Source organism: Mustela lutreola, chromosome 12 (assembly GCF_030435805.1).
Source record: "Mustela lutreola isolate mMusLut2 chromosome 12, mMusLut2.pri, whole genome shotgun sequence".
Classification (NCBI taxonomy): domain Eukaryota; kingdom Metazoa; phylum Chordata; class Mammalia; order Carnivora; family Mustelidae; genus Mustela; species Mustela lutreola.
Window position 1 is genome coordinate 6,691,317 of NC_081301.1, and position 27,990 is coordinate 6,719,306.

At 56.9% G+C, this 27,990-nt stretch overlaps 2 protein-coding genes across 3 annotated transcripts; one reads left to right on the forward strand and one right to left on the reverse strand.

Moving 5' to 3' along the window:
* Positions 1-6: 6 nt before the first annotated feature.
* On the reverse strand, positions 7-27,971 carry LRRC8A (leucine rich repeat containing 8 VRAC subunit A). 2 transcript variants are annotated; one of them, XM_059143097.1, is made up of 4 exons: positions 27,845-27,971; positions 24,563-24,669; positions 7,001-9,165; positions 7-1,942 (listed from the first exon to the last, which is right to left on the reverse strand). In XM_059143097.1, the coding sequence occupies exons 3-4, from the start codon at positions 9,155-9,157 to the stop codon at positions 1,667-1,669; spliced, it is 2,433 nt and encodes an 810-aa protein (XP_058999080.1). In that variant the 5' UTR covers positions 9,158-9,165; positions 24,563-24,669; positions 27,845-27,971; the 3' UTR covers positions 7-1,666. The 2 variants fall into 2 exon arrangements, with proteins under 2 accessions (XP_058999080.1, XP_058999082.1); XM_059143099.1 differs by lacking the exon at positions 24,563-24,669 and having other exon boundaries at positions 27,845-27,957.
* On the forward strand, positions 9,798-19,872 carry LOC131812984 (uncharacterized). Its single transcript, XM_059143032.1, has 8 exons — positions 9,798-9,807; positions 9,919-9,978; positions 10,811-10,920; positions 17,695-17,949; positions 18,241-18,366; positions 18,476-18,649; positions 18,921-18,977; positions 19,789-19,872. Exons 1-8 carry the CDS (start codon positions 9,798-9,800, stop codon positions 19,870-19,872), a joined length of 876 nt encoding a protein of 291 aa, XP_058999015.1.
* Positions 27,972-27,990: the final 19 nt, after the last annotated feature.

Consider the following 27,990-nt stretch of genomic DNA (forward strand, 5'->3'; position numbering starts at 1 on the left):
AAAGGCTACTTTCTGTTATAGATTTATTTGATATTTGAATGGAGTCTGCAAGTTCAGACCCTCATGTAACGGATTGCTTCATGGTCATCAAAGGCTAGTGTGCATTATTTCTGAGGATTACATCTGCTGACATGACACAGAAACACAAATGGACAGACAAAGGGACATAATCATGAAGACAAGAGACGCTAAAACGTGCCTTAGTGTCCAAGTGATTGATCTAAGGCGGGGCACCCTTCTAATGCAGGGACCCCCGTGGCTTATCTAAAGTGAAGAGGCTTCTTGCCACCAGGCACCGAGAGGGCGGCGTGTGTATGCCTGGCACCTGGGACAGAAACCGGAACCCAAACCTGGGGAGCCTGCCCCTCCGAGCAGTGACCTACCCCGCCTGCCCCCAACAACCCCGGCTCCCAGGGTCTCTTCTGAAGGACCAGGAGGTGACGGGGCTGACGTTGGCAGCTGAGGCTACGGATGGCACTGGGCAAACTCCTGACACAGCAGGTGGGAAGCAGAGTCCGGGCGGGGCAGCTCCTCCTGGCTCCTTAACACTGACAGGGGACGGACGGGGAGCATGGAGCATGGAGCATGGAGCACCGTTCATCCGGGGATTAGCCGACCCGAGTCTCCTCCTTTCTTGGCAGCTCCAGAACATTCCCTTTGGCCAACAGCCACAGACATGAGTGCCTGCCAAGACACATGGAGGAAAAAGAAAACAAGACACCAAAAACAAAACAAAACAAAACAAAATCCCCGCCCTAGGAGAGGAGAGGAACAAACAGAACTCCTGGACCAAGGTCACACCAGACTCAAATACATCCTGTAGCCTGCAGGCCCCCACAGGGGCGGGGGGGGGGGGCGCAGGGGGGAAACAGTTCAGTGTCTTGCTGCTCTCTCTGCTCAAGAGAAGCTGCCGTCCTGCCCTGAGACCCCAACTCACTGGCCTTCACTGTTTTTTTTTTCAGTTGTTTTTTTTTTTAGTTTTTTTTTTCTTTTTAATACCCAAACCATCAATTTTCAAAGCTTTAAAAAAAAAAGTTCTTTTTTTTTTTTCCTTTTTTACTTAAAAAAAAATCTAAAATTTATGAGACAAGCCCCAGGCCTGGCCTTTCCACCTGGTGGCCTGCTGTCCCCTGGGCCACACCGCCAGAACCCAGCCTAGCACCGCTGGGGTGACTATAGCGGCTGGTTCTCCCTGGACCCCTCTGCTCAAGTCTGGGAGGTCCTACCGGTGGCATCACGAAAACAGGAAAAGGGAAACTGCCCACCCTTCCTTACATACTCCCGATCCGAGCTGAACTTTGTCGGGAATGTAGAAGTTACCCGGAGGGAGGGGAGGGGAAGTGCAGAAAAATAAATACCAGAGCTAAGTGGACAGCCCGGGGGATCTGCCTCCCGCAGAGGCGGCCTCCAGGGGGGCGGCCCTGATTGTCCAAATACTGCGCTCGAAGACATAGGTCTCTGATCTCCCCGACAGGCGCCTGCCCTGGGGGACATGAGTCTCAGAAGGAGAGAAGGGGCCAGCCCCTTGGGTCCAGTCCTGGTCCTGGGGCCGCAGCCCAGCCAACGTCCAGCCCCAGGCTCCGGTCCTGACTGAGGCCCGGCTGGTCGTCCCTGGGTCCTGGGCCCCTGCGGACTCCGCGGCTGGTGCTCAGCCGTGTGCCGGCGCTCAGGCCTGCTCCTTGTCCGCCCTCCAGAGCCTCTCCTTCACCTCGGGGGGCAGCGTGTTGAACAAGTCCTCCTCCACCACCAGGCCGCTGCGCTTGAGCAGCGGGCACTCGCCCAGCTCCACGGGCAGGCACTCGAGCCGGTTGCCCCGCAGCTCGATCTGGGTCAGGTTGGTCAGCTCGCCCACCCGCGAGGGCAGCGACTGCAGCACGTTGTTGCCCAGGTGCAGGGCCCTCAGCTTCCGGCACTGGAAGAGTTCTGGGGGCAGCGCCTCGATCTGCAAGGGCGGGAGCAGAGAGCCAAAGTGAGGGGTGCAGCTCAGACCGGGGGCCCTGGCTGAGGTGTCTCCCCAGCCCCTCACCCCAGGCACCAGCCACTCCTCTGAAACCCATTTCAGCTCTACGGGCCCCCGGCCGCAGCACCATCTGGCCTAAAGCCCGCCTGACCTCCACCTGGTTCGGAAGTCTTAGCTCTTGTGCCCACTTCCTCTGGGAAGCCTTCCCTGACCTCCTGGGTCACCTCGGGCACTCATGGCCCCCAGTGTCACCGATCCCTCTGCAGCAAAGCTGCTTAATCACCTGTCACTCCTGGCCAGGCTCTGAGAGGGCAGGGCTGGGGCTCCCTAGATCCCTGTCTCCCAGCGCTTGGCACCCTAAGAAGCAGGTCACGCTGGCCAGCTACTGTCAATCCTGCCCCCTCCTCCACTGCCCAGGGCTCCTTAGGAGCCAGGCTGTGGGGCCTGCTTGGTTTAAGAACGATTTATGAAAGAGAGCAGCACGCTGAAAAAAGTCACACACCCCAGGTGCTGAGAAGTGCGGGGAGCACTCTGATAGGGGTGGGGACCCCAGCCTTGTCACACCTCCCTGTCCTGGGCCTCAGTCCCCTCATGTGTCAAGTCACACCCTGATCATGAGAGCAGGGGGTCCAGTATGGATCATTACGCCCCATGCAGCTTCCTCCCCAGTGGGCTCGCCCTGAGCACTGATACTACTAGCTCATCTGCCCATCAGAACCCCCGGTAAATACCACATCAACACTTCCTCTGCTTTCCAGGTCGGGTACCATTTCACCAAGGAGGCCCTAAAGAAGCTAACCTGCCCAGAGGTTCACAGCTGAAACAGGGGGGAGCCAAGCTGGAACCAGGTTCAACAGCTTGGGCTCGGCTATCTGTCCACACTGCCGGCAAAGCAAGGAGCAAACAGTCAGGCCCAAGTGGGCCCCTGCTGAGTCTCTGGCACATAGGAAAAGGTCCATAAATGCTGCCTTCTCCCCGGCCCTCTGTGAGGAGTCGGCTATAAACCCGGGTTCTCATTGAACCTATTTACCAGAACAGTCTCCTTCAGAAGGGCTGGGCAGAACAGATCCCACTCGATCCCGCGTGAGGATGATGGAGAGACTGTTTAATAAGCCCTGGGAGGTGGCTCTGTCACGGTCCCCATTGTCCCGCTGAGGCCTGCAGAGGCGGGGTGTCCAAGAATGCACCGCCACAAAGGTCAGGAGAGGGTGTAAGCAAGCCTTGCTTCCTCTGATTCAGAGCCCGCGCCATGCTCCCATTCTTCCAAATATGGCACTCATTGGCAAGGCCCTTTCCCTCTCTGGACCTTTTAGAATGAGAGGTAGGACGGGCAATGCCTCTCGCCTTCAGTGTTCTGTGGCTGAGGGCCTTTGGGCAGACTTGGATCTTGGGTGACTTATTGTCTGAAAAGAGACCCCGACCTGGGCCTCCAAAAACAGCCATCGTTGTGCTGGTCAAGGATGGAGCCAAGGTGGCCTCCAGGTGAGCAGGGCTAAAGGTCAGGGACACGAAGGTGAGAGGGCGTGACAGGAAGTGGGCTCTCAAAGGACAGAGAGGCCTGAGCCTCCCAGAGAGTCCACTCCCCCTCACACACACACAGGGACTCCCGACCACTGTCTGGTGGCTCAGTGGCAGCATGAAAGGCCTGGCCCATTGAGTGCCACAGCTGGGGTTCACGTGCAGAGCTCCCTCCCTAAAACGCCCCTTCCCCAGCACCCCTGCCCCAGCCAGTGAGCTGCCTCCAGGTCCCCCAGAGAAAAGAGAAGGTGCCCCAGTGGCTCAGTGCCTCGCCATAGTCACCCCATCCTTTGGACCTGTCCTTTCCCAAAGGTGTCACTCGGCTGCGGAAGGCTTGGGGTCCTGTCCTCTCCTCCCTCCCAGGGACCTTGATGGCTCCCCCCTCAGCACTAAGTAGCCCCAGATTCCCCTAGTCTTTGAAAAAAGAGACAATATTCCCAGAAGCCTCTGGGGCTGTTCCATCGCCCTCCCCCATCCCGACGAACCACGTGGGAGAAAACGCTGTCTCTCTTCAGCTGTGATCCAGCTTCTGCCCCTGTCGACCCCTGAAACCACATGGCCAGAGTCACCAACAGTCCCTCCTAATCCACTGGACCCGAATCCGTCCCTCAGCCGACCGCCCCACGTGCTGGAAGCCCACGCGCTTGAGCCAGACTCCTCTCTCCCGCCATCCTCTCCCCGCAGTGAGCTCGACAAGGACACCTCTTCCTCCAGGAGCCCCGGCAGGGACAGAGAGGACTCCCTGAGCTGCGAGCTGACCCAACATGGTCCCTTGGATGTCCCAGGGGCCCCAGACCCCCAACATGGGACATACACTCTCCTCTCGGAAAACCAGTGGTGACCCCTCCTGTATCCTGTTTCAACGACCCATCTTCCCAGGCAGCCAAGTGAGAAACCCCTAGTCCCTCAGACCTCTCCCTGTCTCCCTCGTCCAATCCAGCCCTATCCTGCGGATTCTCCCACCAAAATCTCTCCACCCAGGGCAGCCTCTGTCAGTCAAGGCCTCACCCCCTACCCTGCCCACCAATGGCACCACCAGGGTTCTCTGCCAGCTCGACTTCTCCGTCGTGCCCTTCAAACCCAATGCCTCCCACTGCAGCAAGAACAATCTCTCCCAATTATCAGTCAGCTCGTTTCTTCATCTACTTGGAGAATTTGGTGAACATTTGCTCTGTGTCAGGCACTGAATGAAAGAGCCAAGATCCACGTCACCAGACAAGGGCAACAAAGATCGCATGGAAACAAGAGGGAAGAACAGGACGCCTTCCGGCCCTGACCTCAGGGGAAAGTCCAAATTCCAGGGGCTGCTAGATCACCGATCCCCACCCCCCACCCCCCGCCCCGCACTGTCAGGACCTACTGGACTCTCCCTTTCCCCTTTATCTGGCTAACTTCCCCTCGTCCTCGGGGCCACGGGAGATGTCCCTTCCTCCAGGACGTCTGCCTGCCCTAAATCTGGGCTGACACCACCCCTGTGTTTGACCAGGAGCCTCGAGATGGGCAGCCGGGGGCTTTATTTGTCCCTGGGTCACCTTCCTCTACCCTACGAATGCTCGAAAAACATCTGCCAAATCAATGAAAGAATGAATAAATGAATCTGAAGACCACGAGCATCTTTCACGCCTATTCATTGAGTTTAAACCTGGGGAAAGAGCGGCTGAGGCCCGAGCTGGGTCCTGCCTCCCCTCCTGGTCTACCTGAAGCCCCAGGTAGCTCACAAGCGAGGAGAGGGGCTCCAATTTAAAAGGATGGGCCTGACAAGCACCAGCCCAAGTGAACTTTTCCCCTACTAAGGCCTCTGGCATTCCAGGAGCGGGGACAGGATGTGATTAAGCAGTGAGCAGGGGATCTCCTTCCTCGGGACAGCGTGCCTGTCTCTAGCTCCTTTCCTGAGGGGTGACCTCAGCCGAAAGGCCTGATGTGACCTCAAGGTCCTGCTAGGGGTGAGGAGCCAGGGGTAGGGGACAGAACTGCGAGCCAGGCTGGATGCCTGATGGGTCCTCCACCTGGAAGGGGGGCCCAGCAAGCCCTGGGGGGGCCACACAGAGCCAGTGCAGGGCCCGTGGGCCACCAGGACATAGGAGGCAGGTTACAAAGGGTCCTGAGGTGCCTTAGTCGGGCCCAACTCCAGGGGCAATCCGGCCCCCACAGTATGCTCTGGGAAGCCCTTAAAGAAGGGGCTGGGATCTGTCTGGTGCTCCCCACATGTGGCTTCCCTCCAGGAGTCCAATTTTTCTGATTCACGGCCTGTCCCAGGCCCTGGGGGCAGATGCTCCCACGTGAAGCAATCTGGGATCTGACCTCGGTCCTTGGACACTAAGTCAGAATCTGGGGGAGGAAGAGAGAGTTTGTGACTCTTTCTCGGATACATGGACAAGTCAGGGTGGTTAGCAGTAAGGGAGGCTTAGGGAAGAGGGGAGGGAGGCCCAGACCCTCCAATCTGAGGGACACTGGAGGAAGTGCATCCTTTCCTGGGGCCGGGTGGGTGGGGATTTCAGGTCCCACCTGCCCCTGCGCTTGAGGCTGTTGGAGAGAGGTGCTGCCCAGAGCATGGTGCCCACACAGCGTGGGCTGCTCGGTGCCCCTGGCTGCGAGGGAAGGAGGCGCAGAGGCGGTATCGGAACCAGGTCTCCACAGTCCCCATCCCGGGCTTTGGAATCCCACCACCACTTGCCTCACCATGTCCCACCCTGAAAGTAGAAAACCGGAACAGATCACTCTTCACACAGATCCCCAGGACGGGTGGGCAGGGGGTGATCCCTCCATGGCTGTGGCTTTATTAGCCCCACAGGGGCCAGACCACAAAGCCACAGGAGCACCCAGCCCTCAACCCCACCTGCCTGCCTCTGAGAAGGGGCCCGTGGGTGTGGGGGCTTCCCTGGCCAGGCAAGGGGCTGGAACACACGGTTTCCTGGGCGTCTCCAGGGCGTGGCCTCCCATAAGGCTGGCCTGAAATGGTTTGCACAATTTCCTCTCCAGAAAGGCGGGTGGTGACAAGCAGAGGGGGAGAAGGGTGTGTCGGTGGGGGGGTGGCAAGAGCTGCAGAGACCACCCGGCTCCACCTCAGTGAGCACCAGGCACCCACGGTTCCAGGGCGGCCCCTCAGCTCCCGATGTGGTCTAGAACAGGCTCCAGGCTAAGCCTCACCTCCCACAACCCAACCCTTGGATCTCTTGTCCCTGCACATCCCTGCCTACGAGAAATCTGCCCCAGGTCACCTCGGCAGGGACAGACCACCATCCCTCCCAGCAAAAGGATTCTGCAACATCCTGTGGCAGAGACAGCCCCCTGGCAGCCCAGTGATCCCGAGTCAGGAGATCCAGGGGAGGAGTAGGGGATGGCCCTGGAATCTGACAACCAGCCCCTCCCGGGTGGTTCTGGGAACCACAGGTGAGGACCTGCCCCAGCTAGGAGCATCTGACCATCCCGACCAGTCGGAGATGCCCAGCTTCGGGAGCAAACCCCTCCCCACCACACGCCCCCACCAGCCCGGGGCGCTGCAGCCAGTGGGCCCGCACTCACCCGGTTGGCCGTGACGGCCAGGTTCTGGAGGTTCTGCAGGAGGCCAATGTCAGCAGGGAGGAAGGTCAGGTTGTTGTGGCTGAGGTCCAGGTAGCGCAGCTTGCGGCAGTAGAAGAGCTGGGTGGGGATCTTCTCAATCTTGTTGCGGTTCAGGTAGAGGCGCTCGAGGTTGGTGAGGTTGCCGATCTGGATGGGGATGTAGGCGATGTGGTTGTACCAGAGCTTAAGGCAGGTGAGGCGGTGCAGGTGCTGGAAGCTGATGATCTCCTCGATGGTCTTGAGGTTGTTGTCCTTGAGGTCGATCTCCTGCAGGTTGTGGAGGCTGAAGATGGAGTGCGGGATCCGCTCCAGGTCGCAGCGGATCAGCTCGAGCTCGGTCAGGTTGACCATCTTCTTGAGGCTGTTGAGCACGATGAGCTTGGTGCCCTCGTTGCTGACGGACAGCTTCTGCAGGTGCGCGCCCACATCGGTGACCACCTGCGGCAGTTTGCTCAGGTTGCTCTTGAGCCGCAGCACCTTCAGGCGCTTGAGCTCGCGCAGCCCGTCGATGACGATGTAGCGGTTGTTCTCGGCGCTGAGGTTGCCCGTCAGGTGCAGCTCCTCCAGGGTCTTCAGGCTGTAGATCCACAGCGGGATCTCCTTGATGTCCGTGAACTTGATGTGCAGGGCCCGCAGGTTCTCGCGCAGGAAGGCCAGGGCCGGCGCCTCGATCTTGGCCGCCGTGTGGTACAGCCAGAGCTCCTGGAGCCCCGTGAGCTGCGCGATGCTAGGCGGGATGGTCACGTCCGGGATCAGCTCCAGCTTCAGCACCTCCAGCTCCACCAGGTCGAACACGGTGTCGGGGATGCCGCTGAGCATGAACAGGTGCAGCTCCAGCTTGTCCTGCGCGTTCTTGGTGAGCCGCTGGCGCAGCTTCTCCAGAGTCCACTCGTTGTTGAGGTTCAGCTGGCGCAGCTTGTTCTCGCTCACCTCCGACAGGAAGACGGCGAAGCGCTTCGAGTAGAGCGGGTCGTACTGATCGATGAGGTGCAGCATGAAGGCGAAGTCGTTCTTGACGTCAGGGATGTCGCTGTAGCTGCTCTCCTCACGGATGGACTCGAACGAGTACTTCTTGAGGGAGCGCCGCAGCATCCACCCGAGCGTGTACATGCAGACGAGGCCGTAGAAGATGACCAGGCTGATGTAGAAGGACGCCAGGATCTTGAAGAGCGTGGCCAGGGGGTGGGCGCAGCGGTAGGTGCGGTAGCCCGTCAGGCTCTCGAGGTCCACGGTGCAGTCCACGTCGAACTTGATGTTGTGCACGTAGTAGACGGTGTAGCAGATGATGAGGACGAACTTGATCACCTTGATGATGGTCTGCCGCATGTATAGGCGGTACACAATGTCCCCCTCCTCCACATGGGTACGGAACTTCTTCACCTTCTCGAAGAGCGCCTTGGCCTGCTCCCCCTCCTTCTTGTCCAGCACGCCTGTCTCCGAGCGGTCCACGATGCCCTGCTCGATCCGGGACTTGGTCCGCTGCAGCATAGGCACAGTGGCCTCCACGTCCTCGCTGACCGTCGACGACTTCTTGTCCATGGAGCCGTTCATCTTGCTGAAGGCCGGCTTCGGGTCACTCTCTTCCACCACCGTCTCGGACAGGGCCCGCGTGGTCCAGGGCGAGTCAAAGCACTTGAGCAGGATGGACACGAAGTGCTCCAGCTTCGAGCTGGTGCGCGGGAACTTGAACCAGAAATTGCTGCAGGCCAGGAAGATGAGCGTGTGCAGAAGCACCAGGTAGGGGAAGTACTTGGCGAACCAGTGCAGGCGGTTCTCGTAGCAGACAGCGTCCACGTAGTTGTACTGGTGCCGGTCCAGGTCGTACCTGATGCCCGTGGGGCCCGTGCCGGGGGTCGGCAGCACGGTGGCGTTGGGGTAGCTGGGCTCCGGGCCCGGGGCTGCCCAGCCCCGGAATGAGTCATTGCAGGAGTCCTTGGTGACCCACTTACAAGGCAGGCAGATCATCTTGTCCTGGGTGACCTGGAGCGTGCCCCCAAAGACCGCAATCATCAGCATGACGATGGAGATGTAGTCGGTGAACACGTCCCACCACGGCTTCAGGATCCGGTATGCTGGCTGCGTGTCCGCAAAATAGCGGAGCTCTGTCACTGGAATCATGGTTCAATCTGAAAAGGACCCATAGGAGGGGGTTAACCAGGGTGGCCCGGCCGTCTGGGACCCTGGAGTTGACACACCCACTGTCCAAAATTTCACCTGGTGTCTAGCTGGGAGACGTCACAGCCTTGCCACTCACATGGGGGCGCACTGATCGGCCTCTCTCTAGAAGCCATCTGGTCACCAGGTAGCTGGGAAACCACCACCAGAGAAGGCAGGCCGCTTCCCCATTTAACAGACATGAAGATTGAGCACTGACGCAGGAGCTGTGCCGACAGATTGCTAATGTGTCCTCCCCAGGGTTCTAGCGGGAGCCATCGGGAATTCCTGTCCAGACTCCATCCTATTAATGATCAGACTGACCAGAGGGGCTTGTTGAAATCTCTCAGTTCGCTTGGAACCCGGTGCCATGACGCTGCCCCAGTGACCGGAAGAGGTTCCCTCTAAGTGTTGGAAATCCAAACGTACAAGAGGGGACTTGATGTGAACTCACTTTTGTAAAACAAATGGGGATGTTTAAAAAACTCTGCAAGGGTTCATGTAATTATGTCCATATAGGATCTGAGGGGAGAGACACAGACACACAGACACACAGACACACACACACACACACACACACAGGCACACTCACACATGCGCATGCATGATAGGGGGTGGGGCCAAGCAGAGAAAGGACAAGAAAACAAGACTGGTCTCCACCCCACACTAGATGACGTCACATGTATGATTATTACCTCGGCTCTGTGCATCTACATGTATATAAGGAACTAAGCTCAGGGAAGTAAAGTCACCTGCCCAACATCATTGTACTGCTCCTGGCAGAGGTAAGACCAAGCCCAGGGCTGTCCCTCCACCTCCCCACCTGGGTCTTCATTGCTTCACAGGCCCCCTGTCCACCTGCCTATGCCAAGAGCACCAAGAGATCACGCCCCAGAGTCCAGCTTCCCTGTCCCCTGGGATTCCTAGAACTCAGGTCACGACTGGGCCAGCAGACACCACCACCCGCCCTGGGCCACCAGCTCCAGCCCAGAGGTCAGCCTTCCCAGGGAGGCCAGGACTCCCAGGCCAGGGTGAACGGCCACCCCACAGGAAGGCCCCGGCCGCTAATGACCGGCTGGCTGCTCGTCCCACCCACACTCCTGGGAAGGGGGCACTCCAGGGGCGGCCCGCTGAGTCACACAGCTGGCCTTCAGCTGAGAGACACTTGGACACTTGTCCCTCCCTTCCCAGTTCCCCAAGTCCACATCCAAGCAGGCACCCAAAGGCTGGGGACAGGAGAGGAGGAGGGGCCAAGGCAGAAGGCCTGAGGGCATGTAACAGCCTGCCCCTGGAGTGTCCAGAAAGAGACTACCCACCCCGGCAGGACGCCAGACGCCGAGGGCGGTGCAGGTTATGACCAGGCAGGATGTGGCTGCCGCCTCCCCAGTTAGGGAGAATGGGTGTGCCAGCCTCCCAGCGAGGATACCCAGCCTCCCCGTGAGGAGTTGCCTCTGGGCCCCTGCTGTCCCGGGGCTTTCCTTGAATATGTCACCTCTTGACTTCCAAGGTAGACACTGTTCACTGCTCCGTTTAAGGTGAGGGAACGGGAGGCTGAGAGAGAGAGGAAACCTCCCCATCAGTTCCCTTCTGGCATGTCTGGCTCTTCCCCTCCTCCAGCCCCAAACACCTGGTCTCAAGCACATCCTGAACTGGCCACCAGCCCTTGGCTCAGCCCTCCGGGGACAACAGAAGTGACCAAGGTGTGTCCACGCCTCAGGGACCTCTCGGTGAGCGTGTGGGCAGCAGTGGGAGAGGCAGGGGAGTGTCCACACTGAACCTGCGAGCCTGCAACAGGGCAAGGGGCCTTCGTGGCTACAGCCACCTCCCGCGGAGAAAGGCTTCCTGGAGGGTCAGGGGAGCAGAGCCAGGGGCCCTGGCTTGGAAAGCAGAGCCGGGGGTCCAGTGCAGGACCAGCCTCATGGGGGTGGGGGGTGGGGGTGGCCTGTTCAGAGGGTGGGGTCACCCTCTCGCTCTGCCGTGCTTCCGTCGCTCCTTGGCCACCAACTCACTGTGGAATTCCGGACAAGTCACAGTACTCCGCTCCCCTCCCCCGGCACCCCACAGGGTTTTGGGAGAACACTGGAAAGAAGATACAGGAGCCAAACCCCAGGCCTTAGTCCCCAGGGATGCCAGGGAAGGGGCTCCTGCTCCAAGACCAGGCCCCCAAGAAGAAACAGCTAGGAGGCTGGGCAGCCTGCTCTCCAGCAGCCCTTGCTGAGGGCGTGGGGGAAGTCGGGGCCAACAAGGCTGACTGGGATCTGCCGGCCTTGACCTTGCTGCAGGGCCTGGGGAGGCCCTGGCTGGCTCCTGCCCTCAGGTTCTGCACAGACACCTCCAGCGCCGCTGAGAAGCGCCCCTGGAATGTCACACTCGGCTGTGCTTAGCGCAGACTGGGGCAGGTGGGAAAGGTGCCCACCGTCATGCTCCTCTGGGGCAGAAGTCCTTGGAACAAAGCGGGCGCTCAGCAAAATCAGCCCATCTCAAGAGAGGGCCACGAGGGCGTCAGGGCAGGGCAGGGTCTGGGTGTGGTGTGGAGGAGCGCAGCAGTGAGTTTCAGGGGGATGTGGGCAGGGCTATGCATCCGGCAGGCAGGAAGCCGAGGCAGGGGCTTCTGGCTCTACCAGCTCGACCCAGCCCAGAGGGCCCTGGGGAAGGAAATAGATCCCCTAGGCAGGGATCTCCCTGCAGGGACCGGCCCCAGGAGCCAGTGACTCAAGGGCACTAAACACCCAATGGGAGGGGTGGGATTGAGGGTGGGGCAGCTGCCATTCCCAGACTGAAGACTCCCCGCCAAGTCTAGGACATGCACACTGCTCTGGCACCTTTTTTTTTTTTTTTTTTAAGTCAGCTCTACACCCAACCTGCTGAATTCACAATCCTGAGATCGAAAGTGGTGCTCTACCGACAAAGCCAGCCAGGCACCCCCACCCATTTTTTTCTCAAGATTGTTTTATTCTGAAATATATACATAGGATAAAATTTATCCCTTTAACCTTTTTTTAGGTCTATGATTTAGTGTCGCTGAATACACTTCCACGGTGCAGCCGTTGCCACCACGGGTCTCTAGAACGCTTCCACCTGGCTGAACTAAAATCCTGTCCCCAACTAAACTCTAGCTCCACAGTTCTTAAGACAGTTCTTAAGACAGAGTCTTAAGCAGGCTCCACACCTGGTGCGGAGCCAGATGCAGGACTTGATCTCATGACCCTGAAATCAGGACCTGAGCCGAAATCAAGAGGCAGATGCTTAACCCACTAAGCCACCCAGGCACCCCTCTACTTTCTGTCTCTATAAAGTTGACTGGCCTGGGTACTTCATAGAGGCAGAATCGTAACAGTGTTTGTCTCGTGATGTCTGGCTTATCTTGGGTAATAGAACGCCCTCAACATTCATCCATGTTTTGGCATGGACGTCGGAATTCCCTTTCTCTTCTTTTTTAAAAAAATATTTTATTTACTTATTTGACAGAGAGATAGAGAGAACACAAGTAAGCAGACTGGCAGGCAGAGGGAGAAGGAGAAGCAGGCTCTCCATTGAGCAAGGAGCCTGATGTGGGGCTCGATCCCAGGACCCTGGAATCATGACCTGAGCGGAAGGCAGCTGCTTAACCCACTGAGCCACCGTGGCGTCCCTTCCCTTCCTTTTCAAGGCTGAAATATTCTCTATAACCATTTTACAGACAGGGAAAAACTGAGGCTCAGAGAGAAAAGCCATGTCCCCAACTTCACACCACCTGTAAGTGACAGAGGCCACCTTCAAAGACAGATCCACAGGGGAGCCCGGGCATGTAGGGCCTCCAGGGGGCCACAGTGGTAGGGCAGCTCCCACATGGCAGCTGCCCTGGAACAGGGCTGGTCCGGTCGGGAGAGTACCACAGGGAAATGGGGCAGATCCAAGAAGTGGGGATTTTCCTTCCCAGTTACAGAAAAAACCCTTTCCAGGCCACTTCAGGCAGCTAGTGTGTTCATCCCCTCCCTGCACTGAGCCCTCCCTAAACGGTATGGCGTCCTAGCAGGGGTGTGGAACAGCTTCCCTCCCAGGGCCTGTTTCCCTGCCCTGAAGGGAGCAGAGACTCTGTTGTGGATGTGACCACATTTTGTAAAAGGTGGTCAAGGTACACAGAGGCATGTGATCCCAGACCTGGGCCCATCGTGGACGCCTCCCTTCCAACTGCATCCCGCCCTGAGGTCTGCCCGCGAGACTTGGTTCCAGAGCCGCTGATGCCAGCAGACACCCCCTTGTCCTGGTCACTCCTGCCTCTCACTGGCATGGAGGGAATGACGTGTCCAGGAGTCAGGACTCCTTCCCTAGAAGGTGGCACACTGGTCTCCCTGTCCATAAACTGGGGGGTGGGAACAGATGCCCCACCAAGTTCTCAGGACTATCAGAAGTCACAGAAATGAGGATTTCCAAACTGCCTGTGTGTGGCCCCCGGGTCAGGAGGAGAGCAAGCCCCGAGCTACGTGGTGTGAGCTTAGTGCTAGAGGGCCAGCAGGGCCAGCTGGGGCTCCGGCCTGGATAGTGGAGTGACCCTGGGCAGGTGTCTTCATGTCTCTGAGCCTTAGCAACCCCTGATTTGAGGAAGGGGGCTGAATCACATGCGGGCCTGACCCCCCAGACCAACCCTAACTTCAACAGACAGTCAGGGTAATTGAAAAGTGCCCAGAACAGGAGCAGAAAGGAAGGAAACAGAAGAAGGAGAGCCCTACCCGCAGGCCTCGCAGACACCAGGCAGAGACACGGGTAGGCGGGGCCTGGCCCGAGAAGGGCAGTGAGCACCTCCTGCCACTAGAACGCAATGTGGCCTTTTCAATGGACCAAGGAGCTCTGTCTGTAAGGCTACTGAGGAAACAAGTGAGATCTACAAATATAAATAAATACAGTCCCATAAGCCCTTGACCAAAGTCCCTGCACTGTGGGGAGGACTGCCCTCTCAGAGTGGGAATAAGAAACAGAATGAAAGGATGGGGCGCCCGGGTGGCTCAGTGGGTGAAAACCTCTGCCTTCAGCTCAGGTCGTGATCCCAGGGTTCTGGGATTGAGCCTCGCATTGCATAGGGCTCTCTGCTCAGCAGGGAGCCTGCCTTCCCCCCCCCGCCCCCCCGCCTGCCTCTCTGCCTATTTGTGAACTCTGTTTGTCAAATAAATAAATAAAATCTTTTTAAAAAAAAGGAAATAGGGGGGGCGCCTGGGTGGCTCAGCGGGTTAAGCCTCTGCCTTCGGCTCGGGTCATGGTCCCAGGGTCCTGGGATCGAGCCCCGCATCGGGCTCTCTGCTGAGCAGGGAGCCTGCTTTCCCCTCTCTCTCTGCCTGCCTTTCTGCCTACTTGTGATCTCTGTCTGTTAAATAAAAAAAAAAAAAAAAAAAAAGGAAATAGAATGAAAGGAAACTGTAATTTTTTTTTTAATCAGTGTGCATTATCTTTGTGATTGAAACAAGAGCAGAGTTCCAAAGAAACAGCTGAAAGCAAGAAAGAAAAAAAGAAAGGAAGAAAGAGGGCGCCTGGGCAGCCCAGCCGGTGAAGCCTCTGCCTTCGGCTCAGGCCATGATCTCAGAGTCCTGGGATTGAGCCCCGCACTGGGCTCCTTGCTCAGCAGGGAGTCTGCTTCTCCCTTTCCCACCTCCTTTGCTTGTGATCTCTCTCTCTCTCAAAGTTCTCTTTCTCTCTCAAATAAATAAATAAGATCTTGGAAGGAAGGAAGGCAGAGAGAGGGAGAAAGAAAGAAAAAAGAGGAAGGAAGGAAGGAAGGAAGGAAGGAAGGAAGGAAGGAGAAGAGAGAGAGGCTGGCCCTCAAGGATGGTGATCAGGTGTTCTTTTAAAGCCCTGAGAGGGCAGTTCAGAGAGGACAATGGGGAATTGGGTCAGATCAGGTCAGGTCTCTGCCATAAGAGGAGGGGGGTGTGGAAAGGATCCTGAAGAGAGGACAAAGACGAACAAGTTAAACTCAGGTGGCTGAGAAAAGACAAAAAGGCAATTTGCCTTGCTGTCCTCTGAGTTCTGGTCCGGCTACTTCTCCTTCTTCCAGAACAGAGGCCTCACTCTGAGCCAGAGACTGGGCCCTCCTAGAAGTCGGGGATCAACATCACCACTGAGATGGGAGACCTCTGGCTGCACGCAGGAAAAGCTCAGGAGGCAGTGGCCAAGAGGCCACCGAGAGGGACTGGGGAGGGTAGGAGTCCCGCAGGGCAGCGGGCCACTCCCGATTCATCTGGGTCCCTTAGGTAGAGCCCAGAATACGGTGGAGAGATCTGCTGAATTGGGCAGAGCCCGGGAAGGAGGCAGTGGGAGGGAGGCGGCCATTGTCTGGGACAGATTCTAGCACAAGAATCAGTTACGGGAATGTTCATCACGGCGTTATTCATGCCCTAGGAAAACTGGAAACCACCCAGATGCCCATTATGAGCTGACTGGTTAAATACTTATTAAATGATCAGACGATAGAAAACTATGAAATAATGAAAACACGTTAGAGCAAGACACCTGATGGTGAGAGGAAAACTGTCTGGAGTATGTTAATGCCGACGTGGCTGGGTGGCTCAGTCGGTTGAGTATCTGACTCTTGATTTCGGTTCAGGTCATGATCTCCGAGTGGTGAGATCGAGCCCCATGTTGGGCTCTGCAGTCAGCACTGAATCTGCTTGAGATTCTCTGTCTCTCTCTTCCTGTCCCTCCCTCTGCTCATGCGTTCTCTCTCTCTCTCACAAATAAAATCTTAAAAAAAAAAAAAAAGAATACCTACAACAATTTGGAAGAACAAGGTGGGAGAACACTTTCTACAAAGCTACAGGCATTCAGCCAGTGTGGTGCTGACGAAGGGATAGATGGACGGACCACAGGAACAGAAGAGCAAGCCTAGAAACAGACCCCGAAATGTCGGGAAACTGATTTGACAGTGTTGGCTTTGTGGATCGGGGTTAAGAGCGGGCATCCAGGAACGGATCCGGCTCTCAGCTACTCGTGTGCAAAAGGCATAGCCTCATCCACTTCCTTATATGAAAATGAATTCCAATGAACTGAAGACCTAAGCCAAAACCTGAAAATGTTTAAAGAAAGAGCTAAAAGATCAACTTAGGACGGGAAAGGATTTCCCATCACAAAGAGGCATCCTTCATCCTTACAGGAGAAGGCTGATATCTTGGTCACATTAAGTTAAAACGTATGCACACTGAAGAATGTAATAAGTAAAAAGAACCCACAGACTTGTTAGAGATCTTTGCAATGTGCATAACTTCAAAGGATTACTATCACGGATAAATACAGAACTCCTACAAACCCAAGAAAGAGACAATCCGATAGAAAGAAACGGCAAAATACAGAAATAGGGCATCTGGGCAGCTCAGTCAGTTGAGCATCTGACTCTTGATTTCGGCTCAGGTCATGATCTCCGGGGCGTGAGATCCGGCCTGGAGTTGGGCTCCGCACTCAGCAGGGAATCTGCTTGAGGTTGTCTCCCTCCCTCCGTCCCCCTACCCCCCACAACCTATCGTGAGTTCATGCACACACACGTGTGCACGTGCACGCTCTCTCTCTCTAAAGTAAATAAATCTTGAAAAAAAATGAATAGACAACTCATAAGAAAAAATGCAAATGGCAATTAATATATGAAATTAATTCCTAACCTCGTTACTAATCAAGGAATGCAATCAGAGGCCATTTCACTACCCTGTGACTGGCAAAAATGCTGAATTCCCCCCTGAGATTAGGAAGCACACATCCTACAATGTAGCCACTTCTCTCCTAGTTCGAGATCTCAGAGAATCAGGGAACCGCTTTACACACACATGGAGCCATGGACAAAAATGCTCACTGAGGTGTTGTTCCTAACGGCCGCAAGTCAGCAGCCACCTATCCACCAACAGGAGGAAGGATAAATCATCATCCTCATACACTGGAATGCTAAAGCAGCAAATTAATAATCTATACCTGCACGTACCAACAAGAACAGACCTCAAAAACAAACCTCAGCCAAAAAACACGCTACAGACTAATTCCTTACGGGTTACACAAGAGTTTCTATACCATATGTACCCTAGTACATCTATAGAAGCATGCACAGAGAGGCCCCGGATCAAGATAATGATTTCAGGGGCACCTGGGTGGCTTGGTCGTTAGGCGTCTGCCTTGATCTCAGGGCCCTGGGATTGAGCCCCACATCAGCTCCCTGCTCGGCGGGAAGCCTGATTCTTCTTCTCCCCCTCCCCCTGCTTGTGTTCTCTCTCTCTCTCTCTGTCCAATAAATAAATAAAATCTTTAAAAAAAAAAAGGGGTAATAATTTCATCCAGAGAGGGAAGAGAAAGGGATTGGGGAAGATGCTTCACTTGTGTCCCAAATATTTTGAGAAAGAGAGACTGTATCTGAAGCAATTCATGAAAAACATGAAGGTCTGACAAAGCTGAGTCCTGGATATGATATTTGCTCTGGTTTCAACCTTTTCTGTGTACTTAGACTACTTCATACAAAATTTACCAAAATAATCACCTGTTTCTACCCCTCCTGGCAGGCCTCCTCTCTGGTCCTCACACCTGCCAGGCTCAGCGGGAGGCAGCGGGTCTGGACCCATTCAGTGCCAGGGCAGCAAATTCAGCTCCTCCTTCCAACCAGCCTGCTGCTGACCAGAGCGGCAGCACCTGTGGTCTCCGACAATCCTGACCCCGCAGAAGGCAGTCCCACCCCTGCCTGGTGCTGCCCTGCCCCTAGGGAGCTGCTCAAGTCGGGAGGAGGCAGCCAGACCCTTTCCACAGAGATCACAGCACAGGTGGGGAGACGCTGGGCTGGATCCCTCTGGCAAGGCTGGAGGATTCCTGCCCCGGGGAGGTAGGAGGGAGGTCAGAGATGCAACCGGGGGAGTCCCTATCTTTCCCTTGATGACAGGCAGATCTCAGGGAGTGCAAAGAGCATAAACTTTGGAGCTGCAGAAGACACAGGTTCAAAGCCAGCTCTCGTCTGAAATCCTTCCAAGACCCCAGGACCAATTACTAGCCCCAGGCTCCGTTTTCACAACTTTAAAATAAGAATAGTGCTCCCTGTCTCATCTCTCTGGATACAGGGACCCAAAATATGTCCAAAGGGATATTACACACAAAAAAAGATGCTATCCAGTAGAGGAAAACATAGATTCCGTGAAAGAAGCCAGTTGCAAAGGACAAATCCTGCAGGAATCCACTCATATGAGGTAAGCAGGCAAATTCATAAACACCGAAAGTAGCAGGGTACGGCCAGCGGCTGGGGGAGGGGAGGGTGCGGAGCGAGTGTTTACTGGTAGGGCGTTTCCGGTTTGCAAGATGAACACAAATTCTGGAGATCGGTGGTGGCTGCCCCTGGACATGACGGTGTTAATGCTGCTGAAGGGACACTTAAAAATGGTGAGGACGGTAATTTTCCAGTTACGTGCATCTGACCGCAATTTAATGAAGTTAGGAAACGAGAAGCATTCTCTTCGAAAAAAAATTCTATCAGTAACTTATGGCTGTACGCATAGAAAAATCTGGAAAGCTATACATAGAATTGTATATCGTTAAGTCCGCGGGTGGGCAAGATTGGAGAGGGTTGTCTATACTACACACTCTCTTCTATCATTTAAAACTGGAGCTTTTAGGAGTAGGAAAAATATCTGGGGAGAAGAGACCTTCCTCACTGTGTGGTTTCAGAGACTGTAAAAGTTGACAAGAAGTACCTGCCTTCTACCGTGTTAGGAGAAGGTGAACCCGCCCAGCCCGTCCCACCCAGGTGACAGACACGCCACAGGGCACCGTCCTCCCTGTAGAGAAGGAGAGCCCAGGCTGGGTAAGCTCAGACCCTGGGAACAAAAGACCCTTGCAGTCAGTTTCCTTGACTGCAAAATGGGAATATTGCCGAACCGACCTCAGGGGCTTACTGTGACTACTTCAGTGACATAATGTATCCTGCCTGTCGCCCAGAGGAAGGTGCGCTCTGGTCACAGCTCACCTGCCATCGCAGAAAACCCTCCTGGAGCTCAGTGGGGGAAGACACCCAGGTCGGGGCTGAGCCACACAAGGACAGGCACAGGAGCCCTCCAGGACCTGCTCCATCACACAAGCCACATTCAAGAGCCTTGCCAGGCTCAGGGCCCCAGGAAAGGATGGAGGTTGAGAGCTGGGGATTTGCTTTCAGACCGCCCCTTAGGGACCCCTCGACATTGTTGATTTCCCTTGAACGCTTCTTCCGGACGGGGAAGAGAGTCAGAGACATGCCCTGCAGCCCACTCCGGCCCAGAGGCAGACCACCCAAGCATGCCCTAGCCCCTGTGTCAGCCTGCAGGCCTTCGGCTTTCACACTCGAGCCAGGGCCAGCGGGCTGGGCTGCGGGGAAACAGGGCACAGAAAGCCTTTTGTTCAAGACCAAACAGAGATGCTGGGCAAGCTTCCCGGGCAAGAGGGGAGGCAGGAGGCCGGCGCTGCTCCTCATACCACACTTGGGAAGGCCGTCTGTCCCTCCGCCGCGCTCCCAGGGAAGGGGGAAGGGCCATTCCCCAGAGGCCTGAGGAAGACAGTGGGTCAGCGGCCCTGTCCCGGAAGGGCTCCAGGCCTGTGAATCTCCTCCTCGGTCAGCCCCCCTGGGCCTCCTCTGGTCCCAGAGCCAGGAGTGGGAGGAAAGGTCTCCCCTCGTCATCAGTTGCGCACAGCCCCCACCCACTCGGGAGCGGGGCACTGCCCTCTAGGCCCCCACACCCACTTGGGGTGAGTCAGCCATGGGCTGGGGGCACTGCCTGGCTTGGCACTCAGCCCGCAGAGAAAGGCACACCCTCACTTCCCGGGAAAGGAAGAGAGGACACCGTCAGGGCAGGAGGCGGAAGGCACAAGTTGTTTCCAAACTGCTCTCACATTTGGGCTGCGCCTCCCAGGCAGGTGTGTCCTCCTGCGATCCTGCCAGGCTGTGGCCTACCTTTCGGGGCGAAGAGTAACCAGTGAGGGACACCCACCGGGGGCTCCCAAGCCAAGCCCACAGAGCAGCAGGCCAGCTGGAGGCCCGAGCTGCCCCCTCACCCCACCAGGCGGGCTTTGGAGCCCCCAGCTACGGAGACGGGTGACGTGCCAACACTGTGCCCACTGCTTCCTGGCCATAGCTCCCTGTCACTTCACTTGCGGGTGACCTTGGGAAAGTCACCAACTTTCCCTCCCAGGGCTCTGGTTTCCTCATCTGTAAAATGGTTCATGACTTTATAGCGAGGACTGAATGACAGAGTCCGTGGAAAGCTCTGGCCCAGCGCCCGCCGCATATTTAAGACTGCGGTGTTAGCTGCCCTCGCTGTCCTGCCAGGTTTCACCGGTGCCTTTACTGAGGAGAGATTAAATGACCCGCCCAAGGCCACAGAGCCAGGAGGTGGTGGGACAGAGCCCCACAGGGCTGACTTTCTATGATACCAATCTGCCTCAAAGGCAAGCAGGCCTCCTGAGCCCTCCCTGAGCATCCAGAACTCCAGAAATGCTTCCTAGAACAAGACCCCCTTTTCCTGAGGAACCAAGCGGTCTGCAGGGAACCCCAGTGGAACACACGCAGATGCCTCTGGTGTCTCAGGGATAGCTCGAAGGAAACTCTAGAAGGGAGCCCCACTCTGCCAGGTCTGGGCCCATGGGGACAGAGGGGCCTCAGTCAGCTACGAGCACCAGCACCGCATGCCAGGACCGGCTACGGAATGGCGGGCTAGAGCACCCACGGGAGGCTGCAGACACATCTGTGAGACCCCAGGGGACCGGGACCGAGGCCAACCTGTTGCCTGTGGCCCAGCTCTCCGGGCTGGAGGGGGGCTGCCCCCCAGAGATCGAGAAGCAGGGGGCGGAGAGAGGTGGGGAAAGGCAGGATCCCTGCGTGCCCAGGCGCTGCTCAGCACACCTGTCCACAGCCGACCCTGTCAGAGGGCGTGAGTTTGGCCGCGGCACCTCTGAGGGCGTCTGGGAATTCTAGAGCCACTTTCCCTCCGGAGAAACATCGCTCCCGGCAGGCTGTACGGCAGCAGTCCATTTAATTTTGAGGTTTTCGGCCCTCAAGAGACAGTTAAACTTAGAACTTGCTACGAGATGCAGTAGGTACGCACTGGGAAAGACAGCAAGGGATGTTGTGGCTGGGAGTAAAAGCCATTCTGGAAACCTCAGTCCCACACATCCTTGAAGAGGGATGGTGAACCCCCCTGCACATATTGGGGAGTCACTAGAACCCCCGGTCCTGAGGGGAGCTTGGCCCTGCTTCTACACCAAGGGCTGATCTGAGGCCGGGATCAGGGCTGAATGCGTAGCCCTGCTTGGCATCTGTAGCCCGCCAGCTTCATGCCCGCCTGGCAGTGTCCTCAAAAGGCAGATTCCTGCCCCCGATCCCATCCCCAGGTCAGACTCTGCAGGTGTTTGCTGAGGGGGCAGGGCAGTCCCGGGGAACCCAGCACTGAAAGCAAGCCCCTGGGCAGCTCGGAAGTGCCCCGGAGCCTGAGAACCTGGAGAAGAAAACCGGAAGGTAGGGTACAAAGAGCCCAGGCTGCCAAGGCAAACATCCGGGTTCAAGTCCCAGCTTTGCCACCCATGCAAGAGCCCTCGTCCCTCCAAGCCTTGGCCTTGAACCTGCAAAAGTGGTGGAACCACATCACAGGGGAGGGGCTGCTATGTGTATGCGGTGACCCGGCACACTGCCCGCCCGGTGCTCAGACCTCGGCCTCGGAGGACGACCGGGGGCACAAAGGCCCTGCTACTAGGAGGAGGGAGGAGGCGGAGAGGCCAGCTCCTGGGGTCAAAAGTGTCTCCAACAAGAAGAAAAAGAGACTGTAGGGAAAGAACAGGAAGAAACACAGGTGAGGAAGACGGGCCAGTGAGCCTGACGAGCCCACCAGGGTCGGACCCTGCCAGACCACAAAGCCAGACCTGAAACCCCTCCTGTCCCTACAGAGTGTCTTTAGACCCAGGTCACAGGGCAGCCCTCTCCTCACCTGCCCACCCTCCAGATTACAACCCAAAAGGAGGAGCACCTGGGTGGCTCAGTCGGCGAAGCTTCTGCCTTCAGCTCAGGTCATGATCCCGGGGTCCTGGGATCGAGCCCCATGTTAGGCTCCCTGCTTATCTAGGAATCAGCTTCTCCCTCTCTCTCAGCCTCTCCCTCCTCCTGCTCATGCTCTCACTGTCTCTCTCAATGAATAAATCAAAAAACAAAACAAAACAAAACAAACAACCTAACCTGAAAGGAGAGGGGTGCACCTGGCTGGCTTAGTTGGTGGTGTGACGCCTGATCTTGGGGTTGTGAGTCCGAGACCCATGCTGGGTGTAGGGATTACTTAAAAATGATATCTTAAGGGGTGCCTGGGTGGCTCAGTAGTTGAGCGTCTGCCTTCGGCTCAGGTCACGATCTCAGGGTGCTGGGGTCAAGCCCCGTAGGGAGCCCGCTTCTCCCTCTCCCACTACCCCTGCCTCACGTTCCCTCTCCCACTCTCTCTCTCTGTCAAATAAATAAAATCTTTAAAGAAAAACACAAAAATCCAAAACCTGAAAAGAGCACTCTGAAGGGACCGAGGCGTCCCCAGGGCACTGCCGGGGTAAATGAGCCCAGGCCACACTCAGACAACACTGCAACTCGTGCGTGTCCCTCCCAACCCCCAACCTGGCCACTGCCCCAGGCGACAGCAGAGACTGAAACCTCCCAGGCCTGCCCATGCTGTTGTCTCCACACTGTCCCTGGCACAGAGGAGGAATTCTGATCTCAGATAAGTAGGACCTGCTGCTTCCTGCTCATCCCTCGCCAGAGAGACCTCGGCTCAGGCCTCCTCTCTCCTCTCCAGGAGGCAGAGTTCCTTAAAACCAACAGGAAACTCCAGCAGGGCAGGGCTGGGGTTTGCTGACCTTGTCCCAATAAACAGGAGAGTCAACAAAATCACACACCAGGCGTTTCCTAACCCCCCCTGTGCTGCTGCTGTAAATGCCCTCACGCGTGGCTCTGAAGCCCAGGGTGGCAAAGAGGGGAGCAGCAGGGCCGTGCGGACGGGACTCACACGGATGGGACTCACACGCAGATCCCCCCCTTGCCTGGGAAAGAGGTCCTGGTGGGGGGTCGGGGGGGGGGAATGAAATGGAGGCAAACTGCGAAGCAACAGCCCTACGGACACTTGGCGCAGGAAAGGTGAGTGAACGGTAATAGCACACGTGGAACCGCACGCTCCTCCCCGTCCATATCTCTGGAGATGGGGATCACGGGAGACTTTCACTTTCCATGACATCGAAATCAAAACATTATAAAAACATAACAGCAAACGCGCAACTAGGTTGGTAATTACCCGCCCCCCAAAGATTCTTATTTCTCTTAAAATCCACGCTAGGGAGGGCCAGGTCTTCCTTAACCAAAACCCGAGGGGACAGGTGGCTGCAGGGAGGTCTCAGGTGTGCAGCAAAGGACTCTGACCTGATTCTGGGATCTGGCTCCAGCCCCACATCCCTCCTTCCTTCCTGAACTCTTGGGCAAGCGCCCCCCCCCCCCCGAACCTCAGTTTCCACAACTGTAAACAAGGGACAAAGGCCACTGCCTACACGTCCTCAAATGGCCAGAGAAAATCACCGATAATGGTGGTTTTATAAATTATAAAATGGGCCACCCAATGCCGCTCAGCTTACGGAATGGTCCCAGGACATACTCTGCTAAGTGCCATCCCTCTATCAACACACTGAATCTTGAAAATACCCTACGGCGAGGTAAGGTGCTAAAATTATGGCTGCTTTACAGCTCAGGAAACTGAAGCTCAGAGAGGCAGGGTGACTGGCCCCCCATCACTCACTGAACACTTGACAGAGAAGATTCAAACCCATGTCTGACCACGAAGTCTGGGTCTTTAACCAAGGCACTCTCCTGCCTCTGGGAACTGGTTTCCAAAGTGCAGGCCCAGGAACCCTGGTCCCCAAAGGGGTCCACATGATCAAATAAGTGTGGGAACACACAGTGCACTGGCTCCCTCTCTGAGGTGGTCAAGCTCACTCCACGCGGTCAAGGCTAAGTCCTGCAGCGGGGACAACCTGTTACCCAGGGTTATTAAACCACCACGACCGCAGAAGCTGGTGTTCCATGGAACACACTTCGGGAGACGTGGTCACAAGACGGTCTGGTTAACAGCCCAGACTGACAAGATCTGCGCCGAGAGAGAAAAGAACTGAGGTTCACAACGAGACCTAACAAGGGCATCTCAAGTCCAGCAGCCGCATCTTCCCCCGCCAGCCGCTGAGCGGGGAGAAGGAAGAAGCGTGCTGTCTCCTGCCGCCTTTGCCCTGGATGCCCTGGGTGTACGGTAAGGGCAAAGGACCGCAGAGATGGAGAGCGCGCCCTTTGCCCTCTAAGCTGGGGAAGACACCTGACTCGGGGCTGGCCTGGAGGGAGAGGGGCCCCATCCTTACCCCGTGGACGACTCTGCTATCTGCGTGCTGGCTGCCGGTGCTGGGGCTGGCCCACGTCTGTCTGGGCAGGGTCTTGGCATTCCTCTCGCTCCATGGAAGCAGCCTCCCTACGAGAAGTAAGAGCTTCCGTCAGCATTCCCTGCTGGGCTGCCAACGCTCTCTGAGCGCTTGCTCGGTGCCAGGCCCACAGCTGGGCACCCGGGGTGACAAGAGGGAACCAGACAGGCTGCTGGGAGATGCCAAGTTACGGTTACAGTTGGCTTTGGGGAGCCCAGGGCTCTGCTGGGGGCACCGGGCAGTGAGGGGAACGTGGAGGAAGCCCTAGACCGAGACCGGGGAGTGGGGGGGGGGGGCGCTCCCTGGACAAGGTGTTGCCCGAACTGACTTTTGAGGAAGAGCAGAAGCGGGAGAAAGAACATCCCAGGCAGAAGCAACAGCACAAGTTTGCCCGGAAGGGAGAGAACATGACATCTAGACAGCGCGGAGTGGTTCAGTCTGAGTAGATCTCGGACCGGAGGAGAAAGGTGGCGAGACAGGAGCCATGGTGGTTGGGGGGGCTGAATTCAGGCCAAGGCACAGCCTCAGCCCGGACAGATGAGTTCAACTCAAACACAAATTCCAGCCGGCACCTATGAGTCAGGGCGCATTTAGTGAGCACCGACTACACCCCAGGCACTGCTCAGAACCATTCACAAAACTGAAAAGGACAAGTCAGCAGGGTAAGGAGGGAAGTTATGATCAGACCACAGTAGGGGTTCGGGGGCGGGGAGTGTCTAAGGGGCTAGGAGTGGGGATGGCGGCTCAGCCACCAGGAAAGGCCAAAGGATAAGCAGGAGTTGAGAGGAAGGAGGGAGTGCAGGTGGGGAGTGCACCGGCGGACACAGGGAACTGAATGGCTCTGGGAGGGACTGTGGAGCCTTTTAACCATGGGTACCAGTGAGCACTTCACGCACCCACTCCATGCCAGGCATCATGCGGGGAGGAAAGAAGCAGAAGACAGTCCTCAGCCTGGAGGAGAGATAGGTGATGTTAACCAGCAAACCCACACAGGGTGACGGCAACCAGCAGAAAAGTACCTAGAGTTGTAAAGGCACAGAGGCCTCTGAGCCAGACTCTACCCCCACCCTGTGCTCCTCAAGGATGGGGTCCCCGCTGAGGCTGGACAACCCAGTCACCTGCCCATGGCACAGCCTGAACCAGAACTCAGGCCTTGGGACTCCCGGTCACTGATTGTTCTAGTCCTCCCTCTTCCGGGAAATACACGCTGACCACCGCCAACATATTCACCCAGAGCTAATGCCTCCTTCCTCTGTAATATTTCTATTATTATGCTGGCCACTGTGGCAGTGCTTTCCTGCCTGCCTCTCCTCCCAGACCACAGCTCAGGAGGCCAGGAACTGTGTTCTCTAGCATCATTCTTGGTCCGGGTCAGGTACTTACTAAAGAATGGCTAAATGGATGAATGAACGAATGAATGATTGAATGACAGAAGGATCCAGGATGGAGAGACGGTGTGCTGGGCTCTAGGACCCTACACCCATCCCATGAGGTCTTAGACCATCAACCTGTGCCTCAGTGTCCTCATGTGAAAATCTGGGATCGCCTCCACTCTCAGGAGAGGGAGTCAGGAACCCGGGTGATCTCTTCCCTCCAGCTCCTGCAGATGAGGTCCGGCCCACGCCAGGCAACAACCCAAGTCCCAGCCACTTCCCCAAGTTCTGACCCAACGGGGCAATCCTCAGGAGTCCCCTCTGTCCAGAAAGGCCACTTGAAGTTTGCAAAGAAAACTGCTTCCTAGTGGGTGTGCCCACAGAATGGAGTACAAAAACACAGCATTGAGTTGGGGGGGGGGGGGTCACAAACATTTCTTGGGCCCCTGCTCTGTATCCTGGAAGGCAGAGAGACATGAGACCAGACCCCAAAGCACCTCTAAGACTGGGAAGGCAGAGGCCCACCATTCATGCCCCAGCGTCTCTCCAGTCCTCCAGCACAAGCCATCTGTCCTTGCCTCCCCTCACAAGCCAGAGGAAGACTTGACCTTCACGAAGGCAATGCCAGTGTGACTGAACCACGGGCACTGCCCAGCCCTCTGAACGAACTCCCACTCCCCCATCCGCTCTGCAGGAAATATGACCAGCAACAGACCACCTCCTCCTCCTCCTGCCCACAGTCTGTCTGTCTGCTGGTCTGTCTGCTCAAAGAGGTTAAAGAAACTCCTAATCGAAAAGATGGGTGAGGCCCATGGGGACCTTTCAGCTCCACCAAATCCCTCCTCCACAATTTAGGCCCAAATTCCCTTTCCCTCACAAGCTCTCTCTCTCCTCACCCTCACACCTCATCCTCCAAAGGCTTCCTGGGACAGAGCCGGGGAAGAAGCATCAGAAGAGCGTGCTCAGCCCCACCCTTCCAGTCAAGTCCTAATCAGAAGAGTGTCGGACACCCCCCAACCATCTCTCCTCCTTCCCAAAAAAGGCAGTCCGTAGTTGCATCAGCTGAGCACCAGCCCAGTCTTGGTTCACTCCAGTCCAGACCAAGGGGAAAAAGCAGTCAACAAAAGAAGCAGAATCATCGTGAACCCCAAACATCCTGGCTACGCTTCTTTAGCCTGGGAACCAACTTTGCTGGATCTCCAGTCCGAACCTCATCGGATCCGGCTCTCGGGCACAGAACATGGGCAGGGCCTCAGACCCTGAACCGGTTCCCCCCGCGAACCCCCGGGGCTGACGAGCCCCAAGATCTTAGCTAGGGATCCGGCCCCCAAGTCAGGGCACGGTTCCCGCCGGATCAAGAGGAGGGAGGGGTCCGAGGGAAGTGGAGGGGGCCAGGAGCCCAGGAGAAGAGAACAGGGGAAACCTTTGAAAACGGAAAAAAAAAAAAAAAAAAAGCTGCCAAGGAAAGGTTTCAAGGTGGAACCTCTACGAAGTGGGGAGGGTGTGCGTGTAGGAGTTAGAATCTGGGGGAACCCAAGGGATGACAAGGGGACCTGGGGGAGCCCAGGCGGAAACTCCCGGTATGTAGAGCGCAGGGAGGCACTGGGGTGCCTGGGAGGGGGCTCGCGCGCCGCGGCGCCGGGGAGAGGGTGGGGCCCCGAAGACCCGGAGTACTGGGGAGCCAGGAGGTAGGCCGAACTGAGCTGCCGCGGGAGGCCCCCAGGGAGCCAGCCGCGGCGGGCAGAGCCCCAGCTGCCCGAAGCGCCCGGAGCCCGGCAGCTGGCCGGGGGCGTGCAGGAGTGGGTTTCGAGAAGTGACAGCTCGTGCCCCTTTCCCCGCCCCACCCACTCACCTGGTCCCGCCCGGTCCGGCCGCCCAGTAGGCAGCCCCGCGCCCCCGCCGCTCCGTCCCGCCGCCGGCCGCTGCGCCCCTCCGGCGCCTCCTTTTGTTTGTCCCTCACTGCACCACTCAGCCTCCTCCGCCCCGGAAGTGACGTCA